The 19,971-nt window shown below is 36.2% G+C and overlaps 1 protein-coding gene across 1 annotated transcript in view; it reads left to right on the forward strand.

Annotated features, from left to right (window-relative positions):
- SPINK5 (serine peptidase inhibitor Kazal type 5) overlaps positions 1–19,971 on the forward strand; it is a 65,541-nt gene that overhangs the window by 14,191 nt on the left and 31,379 nt on the right. Inside the window, exons 5-15 of the mRNA XM_075996192.1 lie at positions 2,377–2,504; positions 4,209–4,272; positions 5,309–5,436; positions 6,884–6,950; positions 10,087–10,214; positions 11,553–11,640; positions 13,325–13,452; positions 14,716–14,797; positions 15,939–16,066; positions 16,847–16,922; positions 17,271–17,398. Coding sequence (XP_075852307.1) covers positions 2,377–2,504; positions 4,209–4,272; positions 5,309–5,436; positions 6,884–6,950; positions 10,087–10,214; positions 11,553–11,640; positions 13,325–13,452; positions 14,716–14,797; positions 15,939–16,066; positions 16,847–16,922; positions 17,271–17,398 — 1,145 coding nt within the window. The remainder of the gene's footprint in view (positions 1–2,376; positions 2,505–4,208; positions 4,273–5,308; positions 5,437–6,883; positions 6,951–10,086; positions 10,215–11,552; positions 11,641–13,324; positions 13,453–14,715; positions 14,798–15,938; positions 16,067–16,846; positions 16,923–17,270; positions 17,399–19,971) is intronic.

Consider the following 19,971-nt stretch of genomic DNA (forward strand, 5'->3'; position numbering starts at 1 on the left):
CTCAAATGTCACCTTAGCAGAAAGACCCTTCTTGCCATTATATTTAAAATTGTCACCATTCTAGGCACTATTGTATTCTTCCATTTATTTTTCAAAGTACTTACTATAATCTAAAATTGTTATATATATGTTGTCTGTCCCTTTCTGTCAGAATGTAAGCTCCTTAGAACATGTATTTCATTTCTTTTCTTTTCTTTTTTATTTTTGCTGTGACAGCCTCACAGTCTACTAGAATGCCTAAATCTAGTTAATGTGTAATAAATTTTGTGGAATAAATTAACAAATGAATTAATGAAATAACATATGTGGCTATTACTTATTTTATTTTCACTCTATTTTTAACTTCTTCCTAAACATATAAATCGTGGAGTATGTTCTATAGCTTTTCTTTTCTAAGTTCTTTTTTTCTTTTTCATGGCTTTCTAGAAGATTTTTTCAATCTGGTCATCTAGTTCAAAAATTCATTATATATTTATATCTATTCTAGTTTTTTTTTTTTTTTTTTTTTTTTTTTTTTTTTTTTTTTTTTTTTTTTTTTTTTTTTTTTGAGACAGAGTCTCACTTTGTTGTCCAGGCTAGAGTGAGTGCCGTGGCGTCAGCCTAGCTCACAGCAACCTCAAACTCCTGGGCTCAAGCGATCCTCCTGCCTCAGCCTCCCGAATAGCTGGGACTACAGGCATGCGCCACCATGCCCGGCTAATTTTTTATATATATATCAGTTGGCCAATTAATTTCTTTCTATTTATAGTAGAGACGGGGTCTCGCTCTTGCTCAGGCTGGTATTGAACTCCTGACCTTGAGCAATCCGCCCGCCTCGGCCTCCCAAGAGCTAGGATTACAGGCGTGAGCCACAGCGCCCGGCCTTCTATTCTAGTTTTATTCTTTATAGTTTGTGACATTCTAGGCCATCACAGGTCTATATTCTAAATGTTCCATAGTTATCATTAAAATGTTTCTATTATTATAACTATGACATCAACAATTTTATTTTGCAATGTGATATCCTAAAGAAAAAAATCTCCATTTTTATTATCTGGTTTTAGATAGAAGTTAAATTCAAGTTAATTCTACATCTTCTTTAGGTAGCTTAGGTCACAATAATAATGAATTGCCAAATAATGTTTCATAAGTATTCCTTTGATCCTTACCACAAACCTGGAATGTGGGTAGGGTGTGAATTCCCATTTTTCAGATGAAGAAAGTGAGATTCAAAGAGGTAGAGTGAGTGGGAGGCAGACTTGAGATTTAAACACTGGTCTTGGCCGGGTGCGGTGGCTCACGCCTATAATCCTAGCACTCTGGGAGGCCGAGGCGGGTGGATTGCTCGAGGTCAGGAGTTTGAAACCAGCCTGAGCAAGAATGAGACCCCATCTCTACTATAAATAGAAAGAAATTAATTGGCCAACTAATATATATATATAAAATATTAGCCGGGCATGGTGGCACATGCCTGTAGTCCCAGCCACTTGGGGGGGGGGGGGCTGAGGCAGCAGGATTGCTTGAGCCCAGGAGTTTGAGGTTGCTGTGAGCTAGGCTGATGCCATGGCACTCACTCTAGCCTGGGCAACAAAGTGAGACCCTGTCTCAAAATAAAAAAAAATAAAAAAAATAAACACTAGTCTTTAGTCATTACCTGATGCAGTTGTTTTTCTTACCATACAGGTTTGTCCCTGTCATATTATTAAAGATTTGGGGATTTCTTCTGTCATCCCTAAAAATTTACTTGGTTTGATTGTCAGTTGAGAAAACATTTAGACTAGCAACAGCAATAAATGGTTATGCTGTGCTAGGCACTGCTCTAAGTGCTATACATGTACTAACACATTTAAATCTCTTAATAGTCCTGAGAGGCTGGTGAAATTAGACTCTAATTATTTAGAGGACACTAAAGCATAGAGAGGTTATAACTTGTCCAAATCACACATCTAGGAAGTGGCAGAATTAAAAGTATAGACCCAGCAGTTTGGTTCTTGATTACTATCCTAATCTACAATATAAAAACCTTGTTATAGTTTACGGTTTACAAACAGCTTTCATATCCATTATCTACTGGGTCTCACCAGGTCTTTGTGTAGAGAGCAGGCAGAATTTGATAGGCAATATTAATAGTGTACTAAATTTCAGAGAGGTCACTTGGCCTACCTCACCCAGACAGCAAGCGGCTGAAATCATACCATGATCCTTTCTTTTGAAATCTATTTATGTCTCTGTTCTTGGATCATGTTTTATTGTCCTTCATTTCATTAGCTAACCATGGTCTCCATAATGTGTTTTTCTTCTCTCACGAGTTATATTATTAGGGGCCTAAAATGTTAAGGTTTATGTACCTAAGAAATATTTTATCTCTTTGATGTTCCTTGACCATGTCTCTTGCAGCTGAATTGTGAAGATTTCAAGAAAGGAGAAAGGGATGGGGATTTTAAATGTGGCCCTGGTGATGCAGCTGTGTGTGGCACAGACGGAAAAACATACAGCAGTAGATGTGCGCTGTGTGCCGAGAACGCGTGAGTATCCTCTGAATGAGGCTTTCTCCCTAAAGCACGTTCTCTGTGTAATTACGTGACACAGTTCTTTTCTACAGTCTTTAACATAGCAATTCATTTTGTGGATTAGTGCAAAGACTCTTAGTACCACTTCTTTTACGACTCTTAAGACAAAAAAAAGTATGTAATGTAACACATTATATTTTACAAATAACTTTTTTTTTTGAGACAGAGTCTCACTCTCTTGCTGGGCTAGAGTGCTGTGGCATCAGCCTAGCTCACAGCAACCTCAAACTCCTGGGCTCAAGCACTCCTTCTGCCTCAGCCTCCCGAGTAGCTGGGACTACAGGCACATGCCACCGTGCCTGGCTAATTTTTTTTTTTTCTATGTTTAGTTGTTTGGCTAATTTCTTTGTATTTATAGTAGAGATGGGGGTCTCACTCTTGCTCAGGGTGGTCTTGAACTCCTGAGCTCAAGCAATCCTTCCACCTAGGCCTCCCAGAGTGCTAGGATTATAGGCATGAGCCACTGCACCTGGCCACAAATAACTTTTATGTATAATTTATCACATAGCTTTCACTGTCTCTTTGAAGGAGATAGGATAGGGAGATTTTGTGTGTGTATATATATATATATATATATATATATATGTATATATATAAATTTATAGGCACACACATAGGTAAACACACACATATACATATACACACTCACATATATACACATACACACATCTATCTTCTATCTATTCATCATCTATCATGACATAAAGAAACAGAAAACAAAAAATAGACACATGAAGAACATACAGGTTTTTATTAGATATGTATATATATTACAATACAACTATGAGCACACTGTATATTTTTATTCTTACTATGTCTTATGTAGGGAATCCTGTTATAAATCTTTAAATGTCTGGTCCAGATAAAAGTTTCTCTCCCTAATATCTGGCATATTTCTTTTTATGATACAATGAAAATCATACTGCACCTTGTATTTCTTTCCTACCAGCTCTGGCTACTAGGAGACTCCATAATATTGGAATTTTTAAAATAGTTTTCCTCAACTAATATCCTTTCAAATAAACTTTTTTTATTATCACTTTTAAATACTTAGTTTTTTCTTTATATTGTTTTTATTGATTTTTATTGTTATACAGATGCTATAATTGTAAGTTGCCTTATCTTTTAGAAAGTAGGATCTGTCACAGTTATGGTTCATGTTTTCAGATATACTTTAAAACTCTACTGGATTGAACAAAGTTAATTATCAGGACTTTATGTACTTTCTATGAAAAATAAAACACTAGTTAACATAACCCAAATACAGAGTACTATGATGAGATGCTAAATAATACAAATTTGAATTTGTTTATTTAAAACAACAAAAGCAACAACAACAAAGTTTTTTGAGGGCATCTAGTATCTGGTTAGAAGCTTTACTTTTCCCCATCTTTGGTTGTAGATCCCTACCTAGACATAGGGGGAAAAAAGATTTCTGGAAATAATATTTATAGGTCTAACTCTTATCACCCCTACTGCATGACTCCATTTCTTTGACTTTGAGTTATAAACATAGGCTCTTATTAGAAAAAGTAAAGACTGCAACGTGCCACCTGTTTTCAGGAGCAAAAGAGAATCACAAGACAAGAGAAGTTATGTTTGAATAGAAAGAAGTTCTATGATAACTAAACTGCTGTGTCTCCTAACTTTTTATTCTAGGAAAACCAGGTCCCAAATCGACATCAAGAGCGAAGGGGAGTGTGAGCACAGTAATCCAGAGCAGGTGAGGATCAGTGTCAGAGTGGTGGGAAATATTGGGCTTCTAACTCCAGGAAGAAAGCAGATGCTTGGAAGGAAGTAATTCTTCCTTTCCTTAAAATGGAATACTAAATCCTGCCTGCTAATATGAAAAAGCAGGAGATAATTCCCAAAACTGGGTCAGCTCTATTTCTGCTTTCTATTAAAAAAAGTTAGAATTCAAAAGGAAACTCCATCAAAGTGCTAAGGTGGTCATGTTAGTTATTAGAAAGCACTTTCTAACTCTAAACTTTAAACTTCAGTCACTTAACCTGAGTTGAAAGCTCAGCATTGTCACTTGCTATCTGGAGGCCTTGGGCAAATTACTTAACCTAAAATGAGATTTGAACTAAATAGCTTTTTTCCTATGCCAAAATCCTATGATGGTATGATGGTAGGGGAAGGGGAAGGAGGAAATTATCTCATGTGGGTCATACTTGAATACTTTTCCTAATATTCAAGATTTGATGACCTTTCTACATGCTCCTAGCACACGTGAGGTTACCTCCACCAAGACATAGAGCAAGTTTTGGGGCAGAGAACCTGCAGCATTGGGGCCGCCAGTGGCCTTCTGCATCCTTGAGTGGGGCCTTTTGACGGAATCCAAATTTTACAGCACAAATGCCTTTATTAAAAGGGAAAACATAAATCTTTTGTTAAAAGGATTTGTTCTATAAAGTTTGGATTCGGTCGAGGGGCTGCACTTGGGGATCTGTAGGGCCACATGTGGCCTTGAGGCTCCAGGTTCCCCACCCAGTGGGGCAAGGACTGTGCTCTGCCTGAGTTCTAGCACATAGCAGGTTATCAGTGTTTACTAAATAAATGAATAAATAAGTAAATGAGTTCCATACTTAACCATGTGAGTCATACAATACTTACTGAGCTTCTTCTACGTGACCGGTACTGCTCTAGGTGGCCTGTTGCCATGGCAGAGCCACTAAGTTCTATAAAACTTCTGACAACAGTGTCGTAAGCAGGACAGTTAGCATGGTGAATGCCAAGCTCCTTTCTCTGTCCTTCAGGATGTATGCAGTGCTTTTCGGCCCTATGTCAAGGATGGAAGACTTGCATGCACACGGGAAAATGATCCTGTTCTTGGTCCTGATGGGAAGACACACGGCAATAAGTGTGCGATGTGTGCTGAGTTGTTGTAAGTATTGTCACCCACAGGTGGGCCCAGTGAGGGTGCACTTGGTTGCTGTTCTGGATCACTCCACAGGGAGATAAAGTCTTTTGCATGAAGCATGCGATCCTTTGTCTTTATAATGTAAAATAGCCCTTTCTCCCAGAAAGGTTTCTGTTCTTTTTCTTCATATCACCTACTGAAGTTTCTTGAAAGGAGAGGATAAGGTGGTCATGTTAGTTATTAAATTCGAGACTCAGTTTTTTAAAATTACAATGACTTCAAGACACAAAGTGTTTTATAACGCACAGTATTTTAAAATTTAGGAAGCACTTTCATGTGGAATGATCTATATCAGTCATTTGAGGTCATTGCTTCGTTTGAGCACGTGTAGAGACCCTAAATGAATAATGAGAGTCTAATTAAAATAATAATAATAATAATGTCATGTGTCTAAATTCAGTGTAAAAGGCGAAACATTATGAAAGAGAAGAGCTATTGAGTTAATCCTTCTCTGAGTGCCTGGCACTGCTCTGGGCACTGAAAACTCAGAAGTAAATGAGATCCAATTAGTCTTTCATATTCCCGTTGTTAAACAAGGTATAGCCTCTCTGATCCATGTGTCAGCAAGCCTCAAAGTGCTATATTTACATCACTGGGTCTTTAAAATCAGGACAGAGATTTAACAGATTAATAAACTTCACACCTGCCTTTGAAAATTACAGTTGGCTATTGTAGAATTCAAGAGCATGTCCTATCAGGTTCCTAAAACAGTGATTAAAACTGGTTTGCAGACAGGAAATCAACGTGATTTCCACTTTCCTATCTAGGAGGCATGTGTTTTCAGTGTTCCAACCTGCCCTGATCCTGTGGTTTTGTTTCTTTTCATGCGCTGGCTGAAAAGGAGAATTTGATTTCTTTAACGTCTGGTTTCTCCTTCTGTAGAAGTGAGATAGTCAGGCCTGTCTCCAGGATGAGACTGTAATCAGACAATAGATGTAGAAGGCTTAGAAGCCCAATTCCAATGTAGCTTTCATTAGCAACCATGCTTTTGCATGAAAGCAAACAAGTGCTTTACAAGATATACAAAGTTATAGTCACGGGTGTGGATGCCAATACCCCAAATGCTTAGTTGGGTTTCACCCTTGTCACAGCATTGTTTTAAAGCTCTTGGTTCTGCTTGTTAAAGGGAATTTTCCAGACAATCTTCTGTTTGTCAATCAAGGTGTAACACCCTTCCAGTTTTACAGAACAAAGCTCCTAATTGACTGTCAATGAGTCAGTTTCACACCCTTCCTTATCTTTGGCAATTTTTGTGGCTCAGGCGTTAAAGACAGGGCAATGCTAGCCTCTTGTAAGTGAATCAGTTTCAACAAGTTGTGGCAGTGAATATGAAAGCGTTTATTTAGCACAGGACTGGACACTGAAAATATGATCGAGTCATAAATTTACCAATTGTTTACTTTCTTAACAGTTTAAAAGAAATTGAAGAAAATGCCAAGCGAGAAGATGCAACCAGAATTCGAAGAAATGCTGAAAAGGTAAATGACTTTACATAATCTGGTTCTCCTGGTCATAAATATTAACAAACGTATTCTTAAACTTTTGAGGTCATGCAATAAAATCATTGTCCTTTATTATCACATGGAATTTTTTTAAATATCAAATTCCCCAAAATGACTATTCCTAGAATATTAATGATCAGATTCAGATTTTAAAACGCATTTCTCACCTAAGGTTCAAAATATTCAATTTCTACCGTTGCTTCTTCCCTGGCTCCTAAAAGAGGATATAAGACAGAAAGTTTATGTAAACCAAATTCTGCTTAATTTCCACCAGCTTTCTATCTGGTTTAGTGTAAACCCACTTAACTTTGAATAAAAATTTTTAAGAATTGCAACAAAATGTAATTTAGATAGGAATAACTTTAAAATAATTCCATAGTATTTTAAACAGTATATCCACTGGTAACTTTCTATATGATTCCATTGACATAAGTTGGAGTTATTCACTTTTCCACTGTGGTTATTACGTTCAATGGGACCCGAATTTAGAAAGGTCTTGTTTCTGTTTAAACAAAAATCTCAGGCCGGCGCGGTGGCTCACGCCTGTAATCCTAGCACTCTGGGAGGCCGAGGCGGGCGGATTGCTCGAGGCTGGGAGTTCGAAACCATCCTGAGCGAGACCCTGTCTCTACTAAAAATAGAAAGAAATTAATTGACCAACTAAAAATATATATACAAAAAATTAGCCGGGCATGGTGGTGCATGCCTGTAGTCCCAGCTACTTGGAAGGCTGAGGCAGGAGGAGGGCTCCTTGACCCCAGGAGTTTGAGGTTGCTGTGAGCTAGGCTGAGGCCATGGCACTCACTCTAGCCAGGGCAACAAAAGTGAGACTCTGTCTCAAAAAAAAAAAAATAAATAAAAAAATCTCAGATACATTTTGAGATTATGATTTTAAAAATACCCTTAAAATTAAAGTTTTTTCCAGATTATTTTGTAATTTAATTTTCAATCTGGTATAACAAGTCATTTCTTTTGCTAATTGAAGAAACATTGTAGATAATGCTGCCTGGATTTCTTAAATCATCTAGTTTCAAGAGAGGGCTAGCAATTACTTTGTCTTTTGTTGGGAAGTCCGAACAACTGTGTTTTAGTTCTGTCATGCTATGGGTGTGTGACACTGGCCACATCATTTCCTCTCTGGGCCTTAATTTTCTTGTCAGCATAATAAGGAGGTTGGATAAATGACCTCAATTTTACCTTCCTGTTGGATTATGATTCTACATCCTGTCTTTGTTGGTGCAGATATAAGTATACCATTTTTGTAGAATATAAGGCTTGTGTTTTACTATGGGAAGAAACAAGCCCAGTTTTGGGTAGTCAAAAGCTGACTCTTCACTTCATAATACTATTTAATGAAGCAAAGCTCCCACCCTCAATAGGGTATTCGAAGTTTAAATTTAGAAAAACAAAAGTATTCGGAACTGTCTATAGTTTGCTCCACACTCACCATGGATTGAAAAGCAATTCTTTTGTGGTGGTTGTTAAAATTTCAGTCTAAAACTTTGGGTCATCCTCTGATATTTAGCATTTTATTACTTCATAAACATGGAGAGTTCTTTTCCTCAGTTTTACATCAGTCTCAGGTGTACTTCCCTCCTCCTGTCTGTGGCTGGGGTCATTGTTTTGGTGGGGCCATTGTGCATGATGGTGTTGAATAGGACTGCTTTGCAGTGATGGCTCAATATGTGCCCCATAATTAACCTGTCAGTGGGTTGTTCACAAAAGTGTTTCTTCAGAATCTCCCTGGATGAATCACACCTTATAAACTGAAATTATCTTTGTTTCTCTTCTGGGAATCATTAAGCATTAATTTTATTACCATGCTATGATTATCAGGTGACTGTGCTTCTGCATCTGTGTTCCTAGATGGTTACAACCAGGGAATTGGAGCACACCCATTGCTCCTCCAAAAACAAATATCTTTTTATTAAGAGGCAATTAGCATTCTCTTTAAAAGTGTCCCAATGGAAATTTGAATTATTAAACAAAAATCAGAGAATACTAGATCTAGAAAAGCTCCTCCAAAGCATCTGTTCCAAAAACCTCAATGTGGAGATAGTAAGTTTGAGGTTCCCAAGGGATGGGACTTGACTATGGTCTCCCAGTGAGTGAAAGCCACAGTCTGTTGGTCCAGGTCTCCTGACTCCCAACCGTGATCTTTATACTCACGTTTTCTTGGCTGAAAGGGAAGGTGAAGATCACATAGCTGAAAAGAAGGTTATAGAGCAGGATTTTTTTGTAGGTTGTATTACAGTAATATATGCCATCACTAAATATGTTTAATGACATAGAGACTCTCGAGCTTAAAGTAACTTGGAATATATTTGTTGTTAAGTTTAGCCTTCACCAAATATTAATAGTAGAGTTTTGAAAACACAGAGAAACCTGAAAGTACTGAACCAAAGCATCAGGAATCTGAGAACAAATCTCTCTTGGATTTCTTGGGGAAGCCATAACATTTTTAGGTTTTCTAAATAAATATCAGCCTTGATGGTTTACCTCTCTAAGGTGGGGGTGAAAGGAAATTAGATTCACTCTCTATGAGGTTTGCAACTTCAGAAATGATCATCAATAAGCAGGCAGAATATACAAAAATTGTCCACATATCCACAGAGAAAACAAACCAAAGTAAACATAATGCTGTTAGATATCATCTTGGTCCTTTTTCCTTGCAAACTAGGTTGGATTGTTCTTGATCTAACCCATATTAAGTAACTTTTAAACATCTCATCTCACATTTTGTTTTTTTCTGTCTTGGCTCTGCATTTTGTTGTGTTTGTGTTAAAACCTTGTGAAACATCTCTTTCACCAGCCTCACCCATAGATTTGGAAGTTGAAAAGTACTATTGAGTCTTGGTTTTAGGAAATACTTGCTCAGTCTTATTCTTTCCTAGGATCTGTTGCCTTTTAATAAATATACTACATAGCAGATACAAGTGCCAAATAATTTGACAAGATAATTACTATTTGTTATTAATTCTCATTAATATGTCATATGCATTTGCCAACCCTTCTAGACCTGACATTTTATGATTATAAATCTATCATAAGGTTTCTAGATTAAAGTGTAGAAAAATAGTAAATGTAATTGTTTGGGTTTTTGCTTTTAAAGGACTTTTGCAAGGAATATGAAACACAAGTGAGGAATGGAAGACTTTTCTGTACACGGGAGAGTGACCCAGTCCGTGGCCCTGATGGCAAAATGCATGGCAACAAATGTGCTCTGTGTGCTGAATTTTTGTGAGTACAGAAACGATTTCTTGAGAGTGATGCAAAAGGCAGAAGTGGAGATTAATTGGGATGATGAGTAAGAGTAATATTGAGGGGAAGTTTTTTTGTTGTTGCTGTTGAGAACTATTTGAGCTGTGTTATGTCCTCTGCAGATCATAACACTATCTAGTGAGTAGGCACCAATGATTGTGTATATTTCTGAGTATAGATGGGTTTGATTTTCCTCTTGGAAAACTGGCTTACAAAATACTTCTTAACATTCTCCCCTGTGACCTTTGTGAGCTTCTTTATGAACTTATAGTAGTACAGAATGGGGGTAAAAGTAGATCCCAAGACTCTGATTATTTTTCTTTGGTAATTATCCCATTGTGACAGAGTTGATGGGACACCCTCAAAAAATTCATATTTTTACATCAAATGGATTACCCTCATCTTTTCATCTGGGACATGGGACATGGGAATGAGGGCAAATTCCACAACATATAAATTATGGCCCTTATGAAGAGCTCAGATGAGGTCTCCTGACACTTTCTGCCAGATCCTTGAGATTTCTAAGCCCTTCCCTATGTTCTTTCCTCCTGCTAGTTCTTCTTCATCTTGGCCGGCTAATGTCCCCTCACCTTGGAGATTATATTTTCAGACTATCCTTCCTTGGATAAGACCTCTTAAATTCCCTAATTGAAATTCAATGCTAATAATTCTTAGTAACTGTTTTTTATAATAATCACAACATGGGTAAATATGTCATTATTTATCTATTCATTGACTATCAGTCTTCTCCACTAGGCTCAAGAGTTCCAGGAGTACAGGGCATGTGTTTGTATTGTATACTATGATATGCCCAGGACCCAGACCAATGCTTACCAATAAAAGATAGTTACTAAGTAAATGATAAGTAAATGAATGAATGAAAATATGAGTGAAGATTCCTGTTTTCAAGAAGCTTAAGGTTAATAGCAGGAATAAGCCATGGGCATGCACACACATATACGTATTTATATATTGCAAAACAAAATGAAAACTATTCTGTAAGAGAATATTCAGTTATGAAAAAAGTGATAGATGTAGAGATCATGTCTATTTGAGATTTGAGATGTCTTCTTTAAAAAGGATACATTTAAACTGGGGAGATTTAAAAGAAAGGGCAATGAAAAAAAGACCATTTAGTGGAAGGAAATGACATATATAATATAAAGGCAAAATGAAAGGCAGAATTGAGATTTAAGGTGATTTGAAAGTATACTAGAACAGAAAAACTTAGCTGTTTTTTCTTCTGTACCTAGCAATTATTTTTCATTATGAAGATTTGAAGCATTTCCACTCATTTATTTATTTTTCTTTCTCCAGCAAGCGTCGTTTTTCAGCAGAAGAAAATAAAGCAGATCAAAATCTGAGAAGGGCTGAAGAAAATGATAAAGTTAAAAGAGAAATTAAGGCGAGAATTACTTTGATAAATCTAGTTGTGACTTGTTTTTTGTGTGTGTGTGTGTGTGTGTGTGTGTGTGTTCCTGTAATATGCTTTTTCAATATTGGTTAATATTTTCCCTCCTACTAATAGGTGTACTGAAAACTAATTTAAAATTACTGTTTTATAAGATTTAGGAGAAAAATTATGGCTTTACAATTTCTAGCTCTATTTGGAGGAAATTAATCAAGTCACATTAGTAACATGGTTTCGTACTTCTAAATGAAGGTGATATATCAAAACATTTTCTGAATTCACAGTGTGATATGTACTCTTCCAATATGTGATAGATGTTGTGGAGGTATTCATTTTAATGACAGTATCAATGTAGAATTTTAATGTTCTTCCTTTAAAATCATAGGGCATTCTGCTTTTTAAACATCTCTTAGTCACCTGAGCACTTTTCTGCGGCTATCACTTTAGCTCAGAAACCTAATAATTTTCCTTATGAAGGCATTAGCATCTTGCCTGGTCTATATAATTTTAGTCTTCATCTTCCTCAGTACTCAAGTTTCAATTCATCCGCCATGTTGTTTTCATAGAATAAGAGACACTTCCATGAGTCAATGACATTGTAAAATGTTTGAAGATATCCTAGAGTATGTTGGGACCCTTTCATTTTGTGTAGAAACACTATCTAACTTATTTCTTATAGATAGTTGTCTATTCTTTTTTGATGTGTAGTTTGTAGTTTTACCTTCTTCCTTGTGTAACTGAGTCTCATTACAAGGCCTCATTTTCAACTGCTTTCTACCCCTCAATCCTAGATAACAAACTTCTTTTAATTTTAGTACTCAAATGTCCCTCCACCATTTTTTATATTTATTTAAAAATTTCTCCTCCCTCCCTCCCTTCCTTCTTCCCTTTATTCCTTTTCTCCCCCCACTTTCTCTCTCTCTTTCTTTCTTTCTGTCATTCTTTCTTTCTTCTTCTGTAATCTAATTATTATAATTTGCCTAATTTTATCTCTATTAACTCAAATCCTCCACACATCTGGCTATTATTCTTTGTTATAAATATTTATCATTTTCCCATTGCCCTAGAATAAAAATCCAAATTCCTTTCAAAGTTTATTGGTTTTATTTTTAATTGATTTTCAGGGTCTCCTTTTTGACCACTTCCCAAACCTTCATCTATTTAAACAAACTAATTCTGTAGCTACTGTACTCTGGATATGTTAGATTATCTCCAAAGAAGATGTTCTTTCATGCCTCTGTGCCTTTGCATATCATAATTCTTCTTGGAGGACCTTTTTTCACATTGTGTTTCTGGATATATCCTCAAGATAGAACTCAGACATAAGTTCTCTGAAATTCCATGAATCATTCCTTCTCTTTGTACTTCTACACACTTAATTCAGACCTGTGTTATATCCCTTAGCTTTTCATATGCAATTACTTATCCTTTCTACTGATTGCTGAAGGACCCAAATAAATCATATCCATATTTATATCTCCCTAACTTTAATATATTTTTGACTATTTAAATGGATGAATATTAAAAGGAGAAAAACATCACAAAATTTCTGGATGATTCTAAATCCTAAAAGTTTTCTTTTTTTCATCAATTTCTCTTTTCCAATTTCTTTGTAAAACATTTGATATTTATAGAGAATAGAGAATTATATCTAAATTGTCTCATTTTCATTATTCAGAAACGCTGCAGTGAATATCAAGATCAGGCAAGGAATGGAAGGCTCTTCTGTACCAGAGAGCATGACCCTGTTCGTGGTCTAGATGGAAAAATGCATGGCAACTTGTGTTCCATGTGTCAAGCCTACTTGTGAGTATAGAGTTTTAGAATGTCAAAGAAAGAAGGGACCTTGCAGATAATCTAATAGAACCAACTTGTTTCATAAATGGAGGAACTGTGGCTTCAAATAGGAAAGTGAGTTGAATAAGTTATGTAGGGAATGTCAGTAAGAGAGCCCTGAGAGTAAGTACCTAGAGTTACTTGTTTCAAGATGTCTTGTCTTCTCTGAGGCTCCCTCTTTTGGCACTGGAATATCTTGACAAGCATGACCTTGGACAAATATTCATTGCCTTCTCACCCCTGAAGCTTCACCTGTGAACCTGCTTTAGTTAGCAGCTTATCAACATCTGATCTTCCATGGAAATTTAGGGTCCAAAGTTAGCACTTAACACAGAAATTGCATAGAGTCAAATTGCTCATGAAACAGCCATAAACTTATAAAATTATAATGGATGTTACTTTATATAAAGTGACATTTCTCAATAAATTAGAATGGCCAGTTTTTTTTCAAAATTTAGAATAGCTCTTACTTTATTTGATTGAGTCAGATTAAGTGACTTATATTTAGAATCCATGGTTTTTTTTTTTTTTTTTGATTGACAACCAATATGGTTGAAATACCATCAGTGAATTGTACATACCATGCAATTCATTGTACGCAGCAAATTTAGGCTTATTTGGTTTATCAGTGTATGGAAATTCTTGGCTATTTTCCACCTGCCTCACATTTTGTCTTTTGGCTACAATAGCCATAAGTAAGCAATACACACTGAAGCTTAAATAAAATCTAGGGTATGCCTGACATGGTAGATAGATTGTGGACTTGAGAGATGGGTGGTTGTAGTCCTATTCTGAGAGTATAACCAAGGCCTTCTATGCCTCTCATCTTCTCTGAGAGACAGTGGGACAAGTTGATGTGCTTTGTTAAGGTCATTTTCAGCCTCCAGCTGTTAGGTCACCATGGTTCTAGTTTTGTTATCTCTGACACCTTTGTCATGGACTTTGATGATGCTCCTTTTCTCACCACATGAAAGAAAGCTAGTTTAGAGAAAGCAAGTTTTCCAGGCCCATTGTTACTGTCTTTCTTCCAACATTAAGCAGAAACTATGAAGAAGTCATGGTTTCATACCATCCTGGAGGATGTTTAGTTGCTTCTCATCGATATGTAAAGTGATAAAGGAATAACATTGCTCCTCCCTAAGCAGGGAAAACAGACTAGCCTTGCAGGGATGTGGAGAAATCATTGCATGCATTTTGTCCTAATGGATCCCTTTCACTTCCTCTCTCATTCAGCCAAGCAGAAGCTGAAGAAAAGAAAAAGGCTGAAGCACAAGCAAGAAATAAAAGAGAATCAGGAAAAGCACCGTCGTATGCAGTGAGTAGAATCCATCCAATAAATTCTACTTGGCACTATAATTTGAACACACTTCCAAGAGCCTAAAGGGTAGAATTCTGCTGTGTGAAAATCCCTGGAAACCCTAACACTTCAAACTGTGGATGACATTGAGATGAATGCTAAGGAATATTCATCCATTCTGCTTGCTTCAAAGGCTAAACTTGTAAAATAAAATGAACTTATTTGAAAGTATTTGAAAAACTGGGTTCTACTTCTAGAGTCATTACTTAGATAGCATGTTAGCTTTTGCTAAATACTTTGCAGAGATACTCTACGTGTGTATACTTTCTTCATATAAATTTCTGAACTCTCACATCTGATTTGAGATAAATACCATGATTTCCAAAAGAACATGATTCTTATATCTAAAATATTAAAATATTAGTTTCCAAAGCCTTAGGTCAGTTATTATCACTTATTGTTTTGATGATGAAAGTCTCCTAATTCTGCCTCTGGATTTTGTCCTTTCCGTGATCCACCCATTCTCCCTAACACAGCCTAAGTAATGTTTCAAAATGTAAATCAGATCATAATAACCCTTAAGTAGCTCATCATCAACTGCAAGAGATATTCTAATCTCCTTACTTCTCTTCTTTGCTTCTTTGCCTTCATTCACAAATTCATGCTCTGCTACGTGCCATGTAGTTTCCCACCTGTGTTTTTCAGTTTATTTTACTTTCATAATCTGGTGTGCATATTTCCCAATCTAATTTTGCCCAGGAAGATCCTATTCCCTCTTCACACTCACTTAAGTCATTCTTGCTCCTTGACATCTTCCCTGGTTTCCACAATCAAATTTCATGGTTCTGACCTTTGAGTTTTCAGATTTTCTTGTATGTATGTGTTTGCACTTATTGCCTTCTGCTTAGATTACAGTGGAGTTTTCTTATGTACCTCTTTTTTTATATTGGGACAGCCTATTGTGCCTAATGGAGTTATGTCTCTTAACAAATGGTTAGGTTTTTATTGTTGCTGAGTTAAATTTTACATTAGAGAGAAACACAATTAAAATCCTGGCTCAAAGAGATATAATATTAGTTTCTGGCAATGTAGATGTCTGAATCTTCCGCTTTGAATAGAAATAAAGCATATGTCCATCTCATTTTCTTTATCTGGGCAGGAGCTTTGCAGTGTATATCGAAAGTCTGTGAGGAATGGAAAACTCCCTTGTACCAGAGAGAATGACCCCATCCAAGGCCCAGATGGGAAAATGCATGGCAACACCTGCTCCATGTGTGAGGCCTTCTTGTGAGTAGTACTGTGGCTGGGAAAATGAGGGAGAGTTTTGTCTTTTCTATTTAATTTCTATGTTTAACTGGGAAAGGGCCACTTCAACAGGAAAATAAAATAATTAAGGGATATTTAGAAAAAAAATGCCTAATTGGAAATGTGTAAAAACCATGTCCTTTGAGGATCGTTAAGACTTGGCACCCTTAGGTAAGGGGAGAGTCACTGTCTTGAAATATTAAAGTAGTTTTTGTTTTTAAATGTGGAAACAGGATTAGTTCTAGGTTATCTCCATGGATTAAAGTGAGGCTAATGGGCCAATGAATGAAAGCTCTAGAAAACAGGTTCCAGCTCATGGCCAGAAAGAACTTCCTAACAATTTGAGGATTTCAAAGATAGGATGACTTACCACCGGCTGTCAAAGATGATGTAGGTAGAGACTTTACTGGCAGATTAAAGCAAAGGCTAGTTAGTCATCAGAGACATGATAGTGAACACTGGAAGTTTGGAAAATCACCTCTAGCTAGAGTTTAAATCCCCAGCCTACACTTATTATTTCTTTGCCCTTGGGCAAGTTATGCATTCCCTCTGTCAGTTTTCTTATTTGTAAAATTAGATTATAATAATAATTTTACTACATGCCATGGTAAAAATTTCATAGTATGAGCCCAGGGTTAGGTACATTATAAGAATTTAATAAATGTTAACTGTAATAATTAAATTATATCTGAGACCACTTCCAATATGGAGATTCCATGATTTTGATTTTTACTCATCTCTTATTTAACCACTCTCTTTTAGCCAAGCAGAAGAAAAGAAAAAGAAGGAAGGTGAATCCAGAAATAAAAGACAATCTGAGAAAACAAATTCTTTTGAGGTGAGGGTACCTTCTCCAACAAGTCAGAGGCATATGGAGGTGTGGATCCATAGATGGCATTCAAGGAACATACAAGTTCCCTAAAATTGTGTGAAACATTTGTACAGTTTGTATTTTTGTATGTATTTTTATGTGTGCAGGTACACATGTGCGTATGTGACCATTTCTTGGTTGAAGGCTCATTGCTTTTGTCATCTAAAGGTATCCACGACTTCCAAGTTAAGAGCTATTCCAAAATAAGCCAATTGCTTATTCCCATTTAGGAGAAGAAAGTCTAAACTTCAGCTATTTTTGCAATCTGATCCAACCTATGTTCAACACTTCCAACTTTTCCCCCCAATTTCACAGGAATTGTGTAGTCAATACCGCAAAGCCAGGAAGAATGGACCACTTTTTTGCACCAGAGAGAATGACCCCATCCAAGGCCCAGATGGGAAAATGCACGGCAACACCTGCTCCATGTGCGAGGCCTTATTGTAAGTAGAACCGTGGCTCCCAGGGCTTCTGAGGGATTGAGAAGTGGGAACTGCCCTGGGAAGTTTTTGAACAATTGTGAATAATGCATTTTCCTCTTCAGTGTAGTGTTCAGTTTTGGTTGTCACATTTAAATGGACTAACAAACAAACAAACAATAGCAACAACAAAAAAGCAAGTGGACGGCTTTCAGATTATGTAATAACTCTTGTGATATAAAGAGATGCAGAATAAGCCAGACAGAAAAACAAAGACTGCATGATCTCACTTACATGTGAAATCTAAAAAGTTTAAGTCTTAGTAGAGAGTAGAATGGTGATCACTGGAGGCTGGAGGTGGGATAAGGGTGGGGGTTGGGAATGAGGAGATGTTGTTCAAAGGATACAAAGTTTCAGTTAGGAGAAATAAGTTTTTGAGATCTATTGCACAACATGATTACTATGGTTAATAATAACAACGCATCATAAATATTACAAAATTGCTAAACAAGTAGATTATAAATGTTCTCCTCACAAAAAGAATGATACGTGAGGTGACTAGGTTAATTAGTTTGACTTAATACTTGCACCACATCAAAACATCATATTGAATTCCATAAATTATACAATTATTATTTCTCAATTAAGAATACAAATAAAAAAAAACGCGATGAAGAAGAAATAATCCAGAATCTTTCACCCAGAAAAGAGTATATGCCATGATAATCATACTAACTGATTTAGTTTTCCAAAATATTATCAGCTAAAATAGGAAATAGATGCAATTACATGTATACTATCATTATAATGCATGGGAGATTTTTATGAGTTTTTTTAAGTGTATTATCTTTCTATTTATTCTGCATGATTTTAAGGAATAGAATCAAATGGGTAAGAGCTACTGAGAGGCAAATTTGTGTTCAGCATGAAGACTGATCTTGTAAGAGAGTAGGGGAGGACTCGAGAATGGTGATTTTGTTGTGTAGGAGTTGGATGCCCATTTATAGGGGCTTAAGGTATGACTTTAGAATGGATGACAGGACAAGGCCCCTCAAACAAGAGTTTACGAGTTTCCTAAACTTTATTTTTGACCAAAGGGATACCCAATTTATTTTCTATGTGTCAAGAATCAGCAAAAGGGTTTAGTTTCTCAGTCTTCCCTGATAGACAGCAATGTAGTCCTGCATATTTCTCCCACAGCGTTGGAGACGTGACCACTCAAAGTCTATTAGATGGAAAGTTAAGAAGATGGCTACGTGATTGTCATAACAAACATTCATTGAGCACATTGAGTAATTGTCTGGTACTAGGAGCTTTGCTACCTAATCTCATTTAATCTTCACAGCAGCCATATGAAGTAGATTCTGTGTTGTCACAAGTTACAGCTGAAAAAAACAAAGGCTCAGAAAAGTTGAGAATGATGGAAAAGTCAGGACAGTATATATGATGTGGAGATGAAGAAGATGATAATGTATGTCTCACCGTAGGATTTAGACAGAATATAATCACTTAGCAAGGCCTTTACCAACTTCTGGTAGATATATTTGTCCATATTCAGGCTAGTTCAAATGTTTTTCTTTTTCCTCCACATTAATCTTTCAGTAGCAAGGAAGTAATTCTGCCACCTAGTGGTCAGACTTGCTGCCTTCTTTGACAATTTCCCATTAGGAGGAAGAATGCTGCTTATATTTTTTAGTCAACTTAGACTTGTAAAGTTTATTAATAGATCAATTTTCATATAAAGAAGTCTGAAAAAAACTAAAATTTTGAATCTATTTTGTCTCATAAGTTTATCTTATCAAAAAGAAATAAACTTTTATCACCTCATATTTTGTAGATATGTTAACAAAGGTTATTGATTTTCTTGAGAATCACTCTATCCTCCATAGTCATTTTTTTGCACACTCTCATACCATGAACACAGTCTTTAAAACTTTTTAAAAAATTTTAATTTGATCAATGAGCGAGTGTTATGTTGATTGGAATGCACTAAAACATTTTCACAAATTATATAATTTTTTTTGTCTGTACATGATTGAGTTATTCGTATTACATATCAAATTATGCCAAAGCTCCAATCCGCTAAACTCAATTTGTAACACTGTTAGTTATTCAAAATGTAAGAGCTGTCATTCTCACTTCATTTCCATCGTATGCCTATTTTTGGAAGGTTTACTTTCAACGATGACAATGATGATGATGTCAATCCCTCATATCTCTTATTACTTCTTCTACTCCTTCTCCCCTGTCTCTCACCTTCTTACCACTACTTAAAAATGAGGAAGGTACAGAGAGGTTAAGCACTTGTTTTCCTTACACAGTATGGCTCTACAGCCTTTATTCTTAACCACCGTGCTATACTGCTTCCTAGAAGACAAATGGTGGCACTTTATAAAGAGTTATCACAGATGCAAAACAATCAGCAAATAAGAAAATGTTATTGGAGTACATATGCTGGGAACTTAAATAGGTCTGCTCCTTAAGTAAGGGACTTTTTCTCTTGTAGACCATTCTCTTGAGGCGAGCTGAGCATTCTTGTTTATTATTTAATAAAATGACAAACTACTATGGGTGTATCTTTGGAGTTGCTTGAGAAT

This window comes from Microcebus murinus, chromosome 21 (assembly GCF_040939455.1).
Source record: "Microcebus murinus isolate Inina chromosome 21, M.murinus_Inina_mat1.0, whole genome shotgun sequence".
Lineage (NCBI taxonomy): Eukaryota > Metazoa > Chordata > Mammalia > Primates > Cheirogaleidae > Microcebus > Microcebus murinus.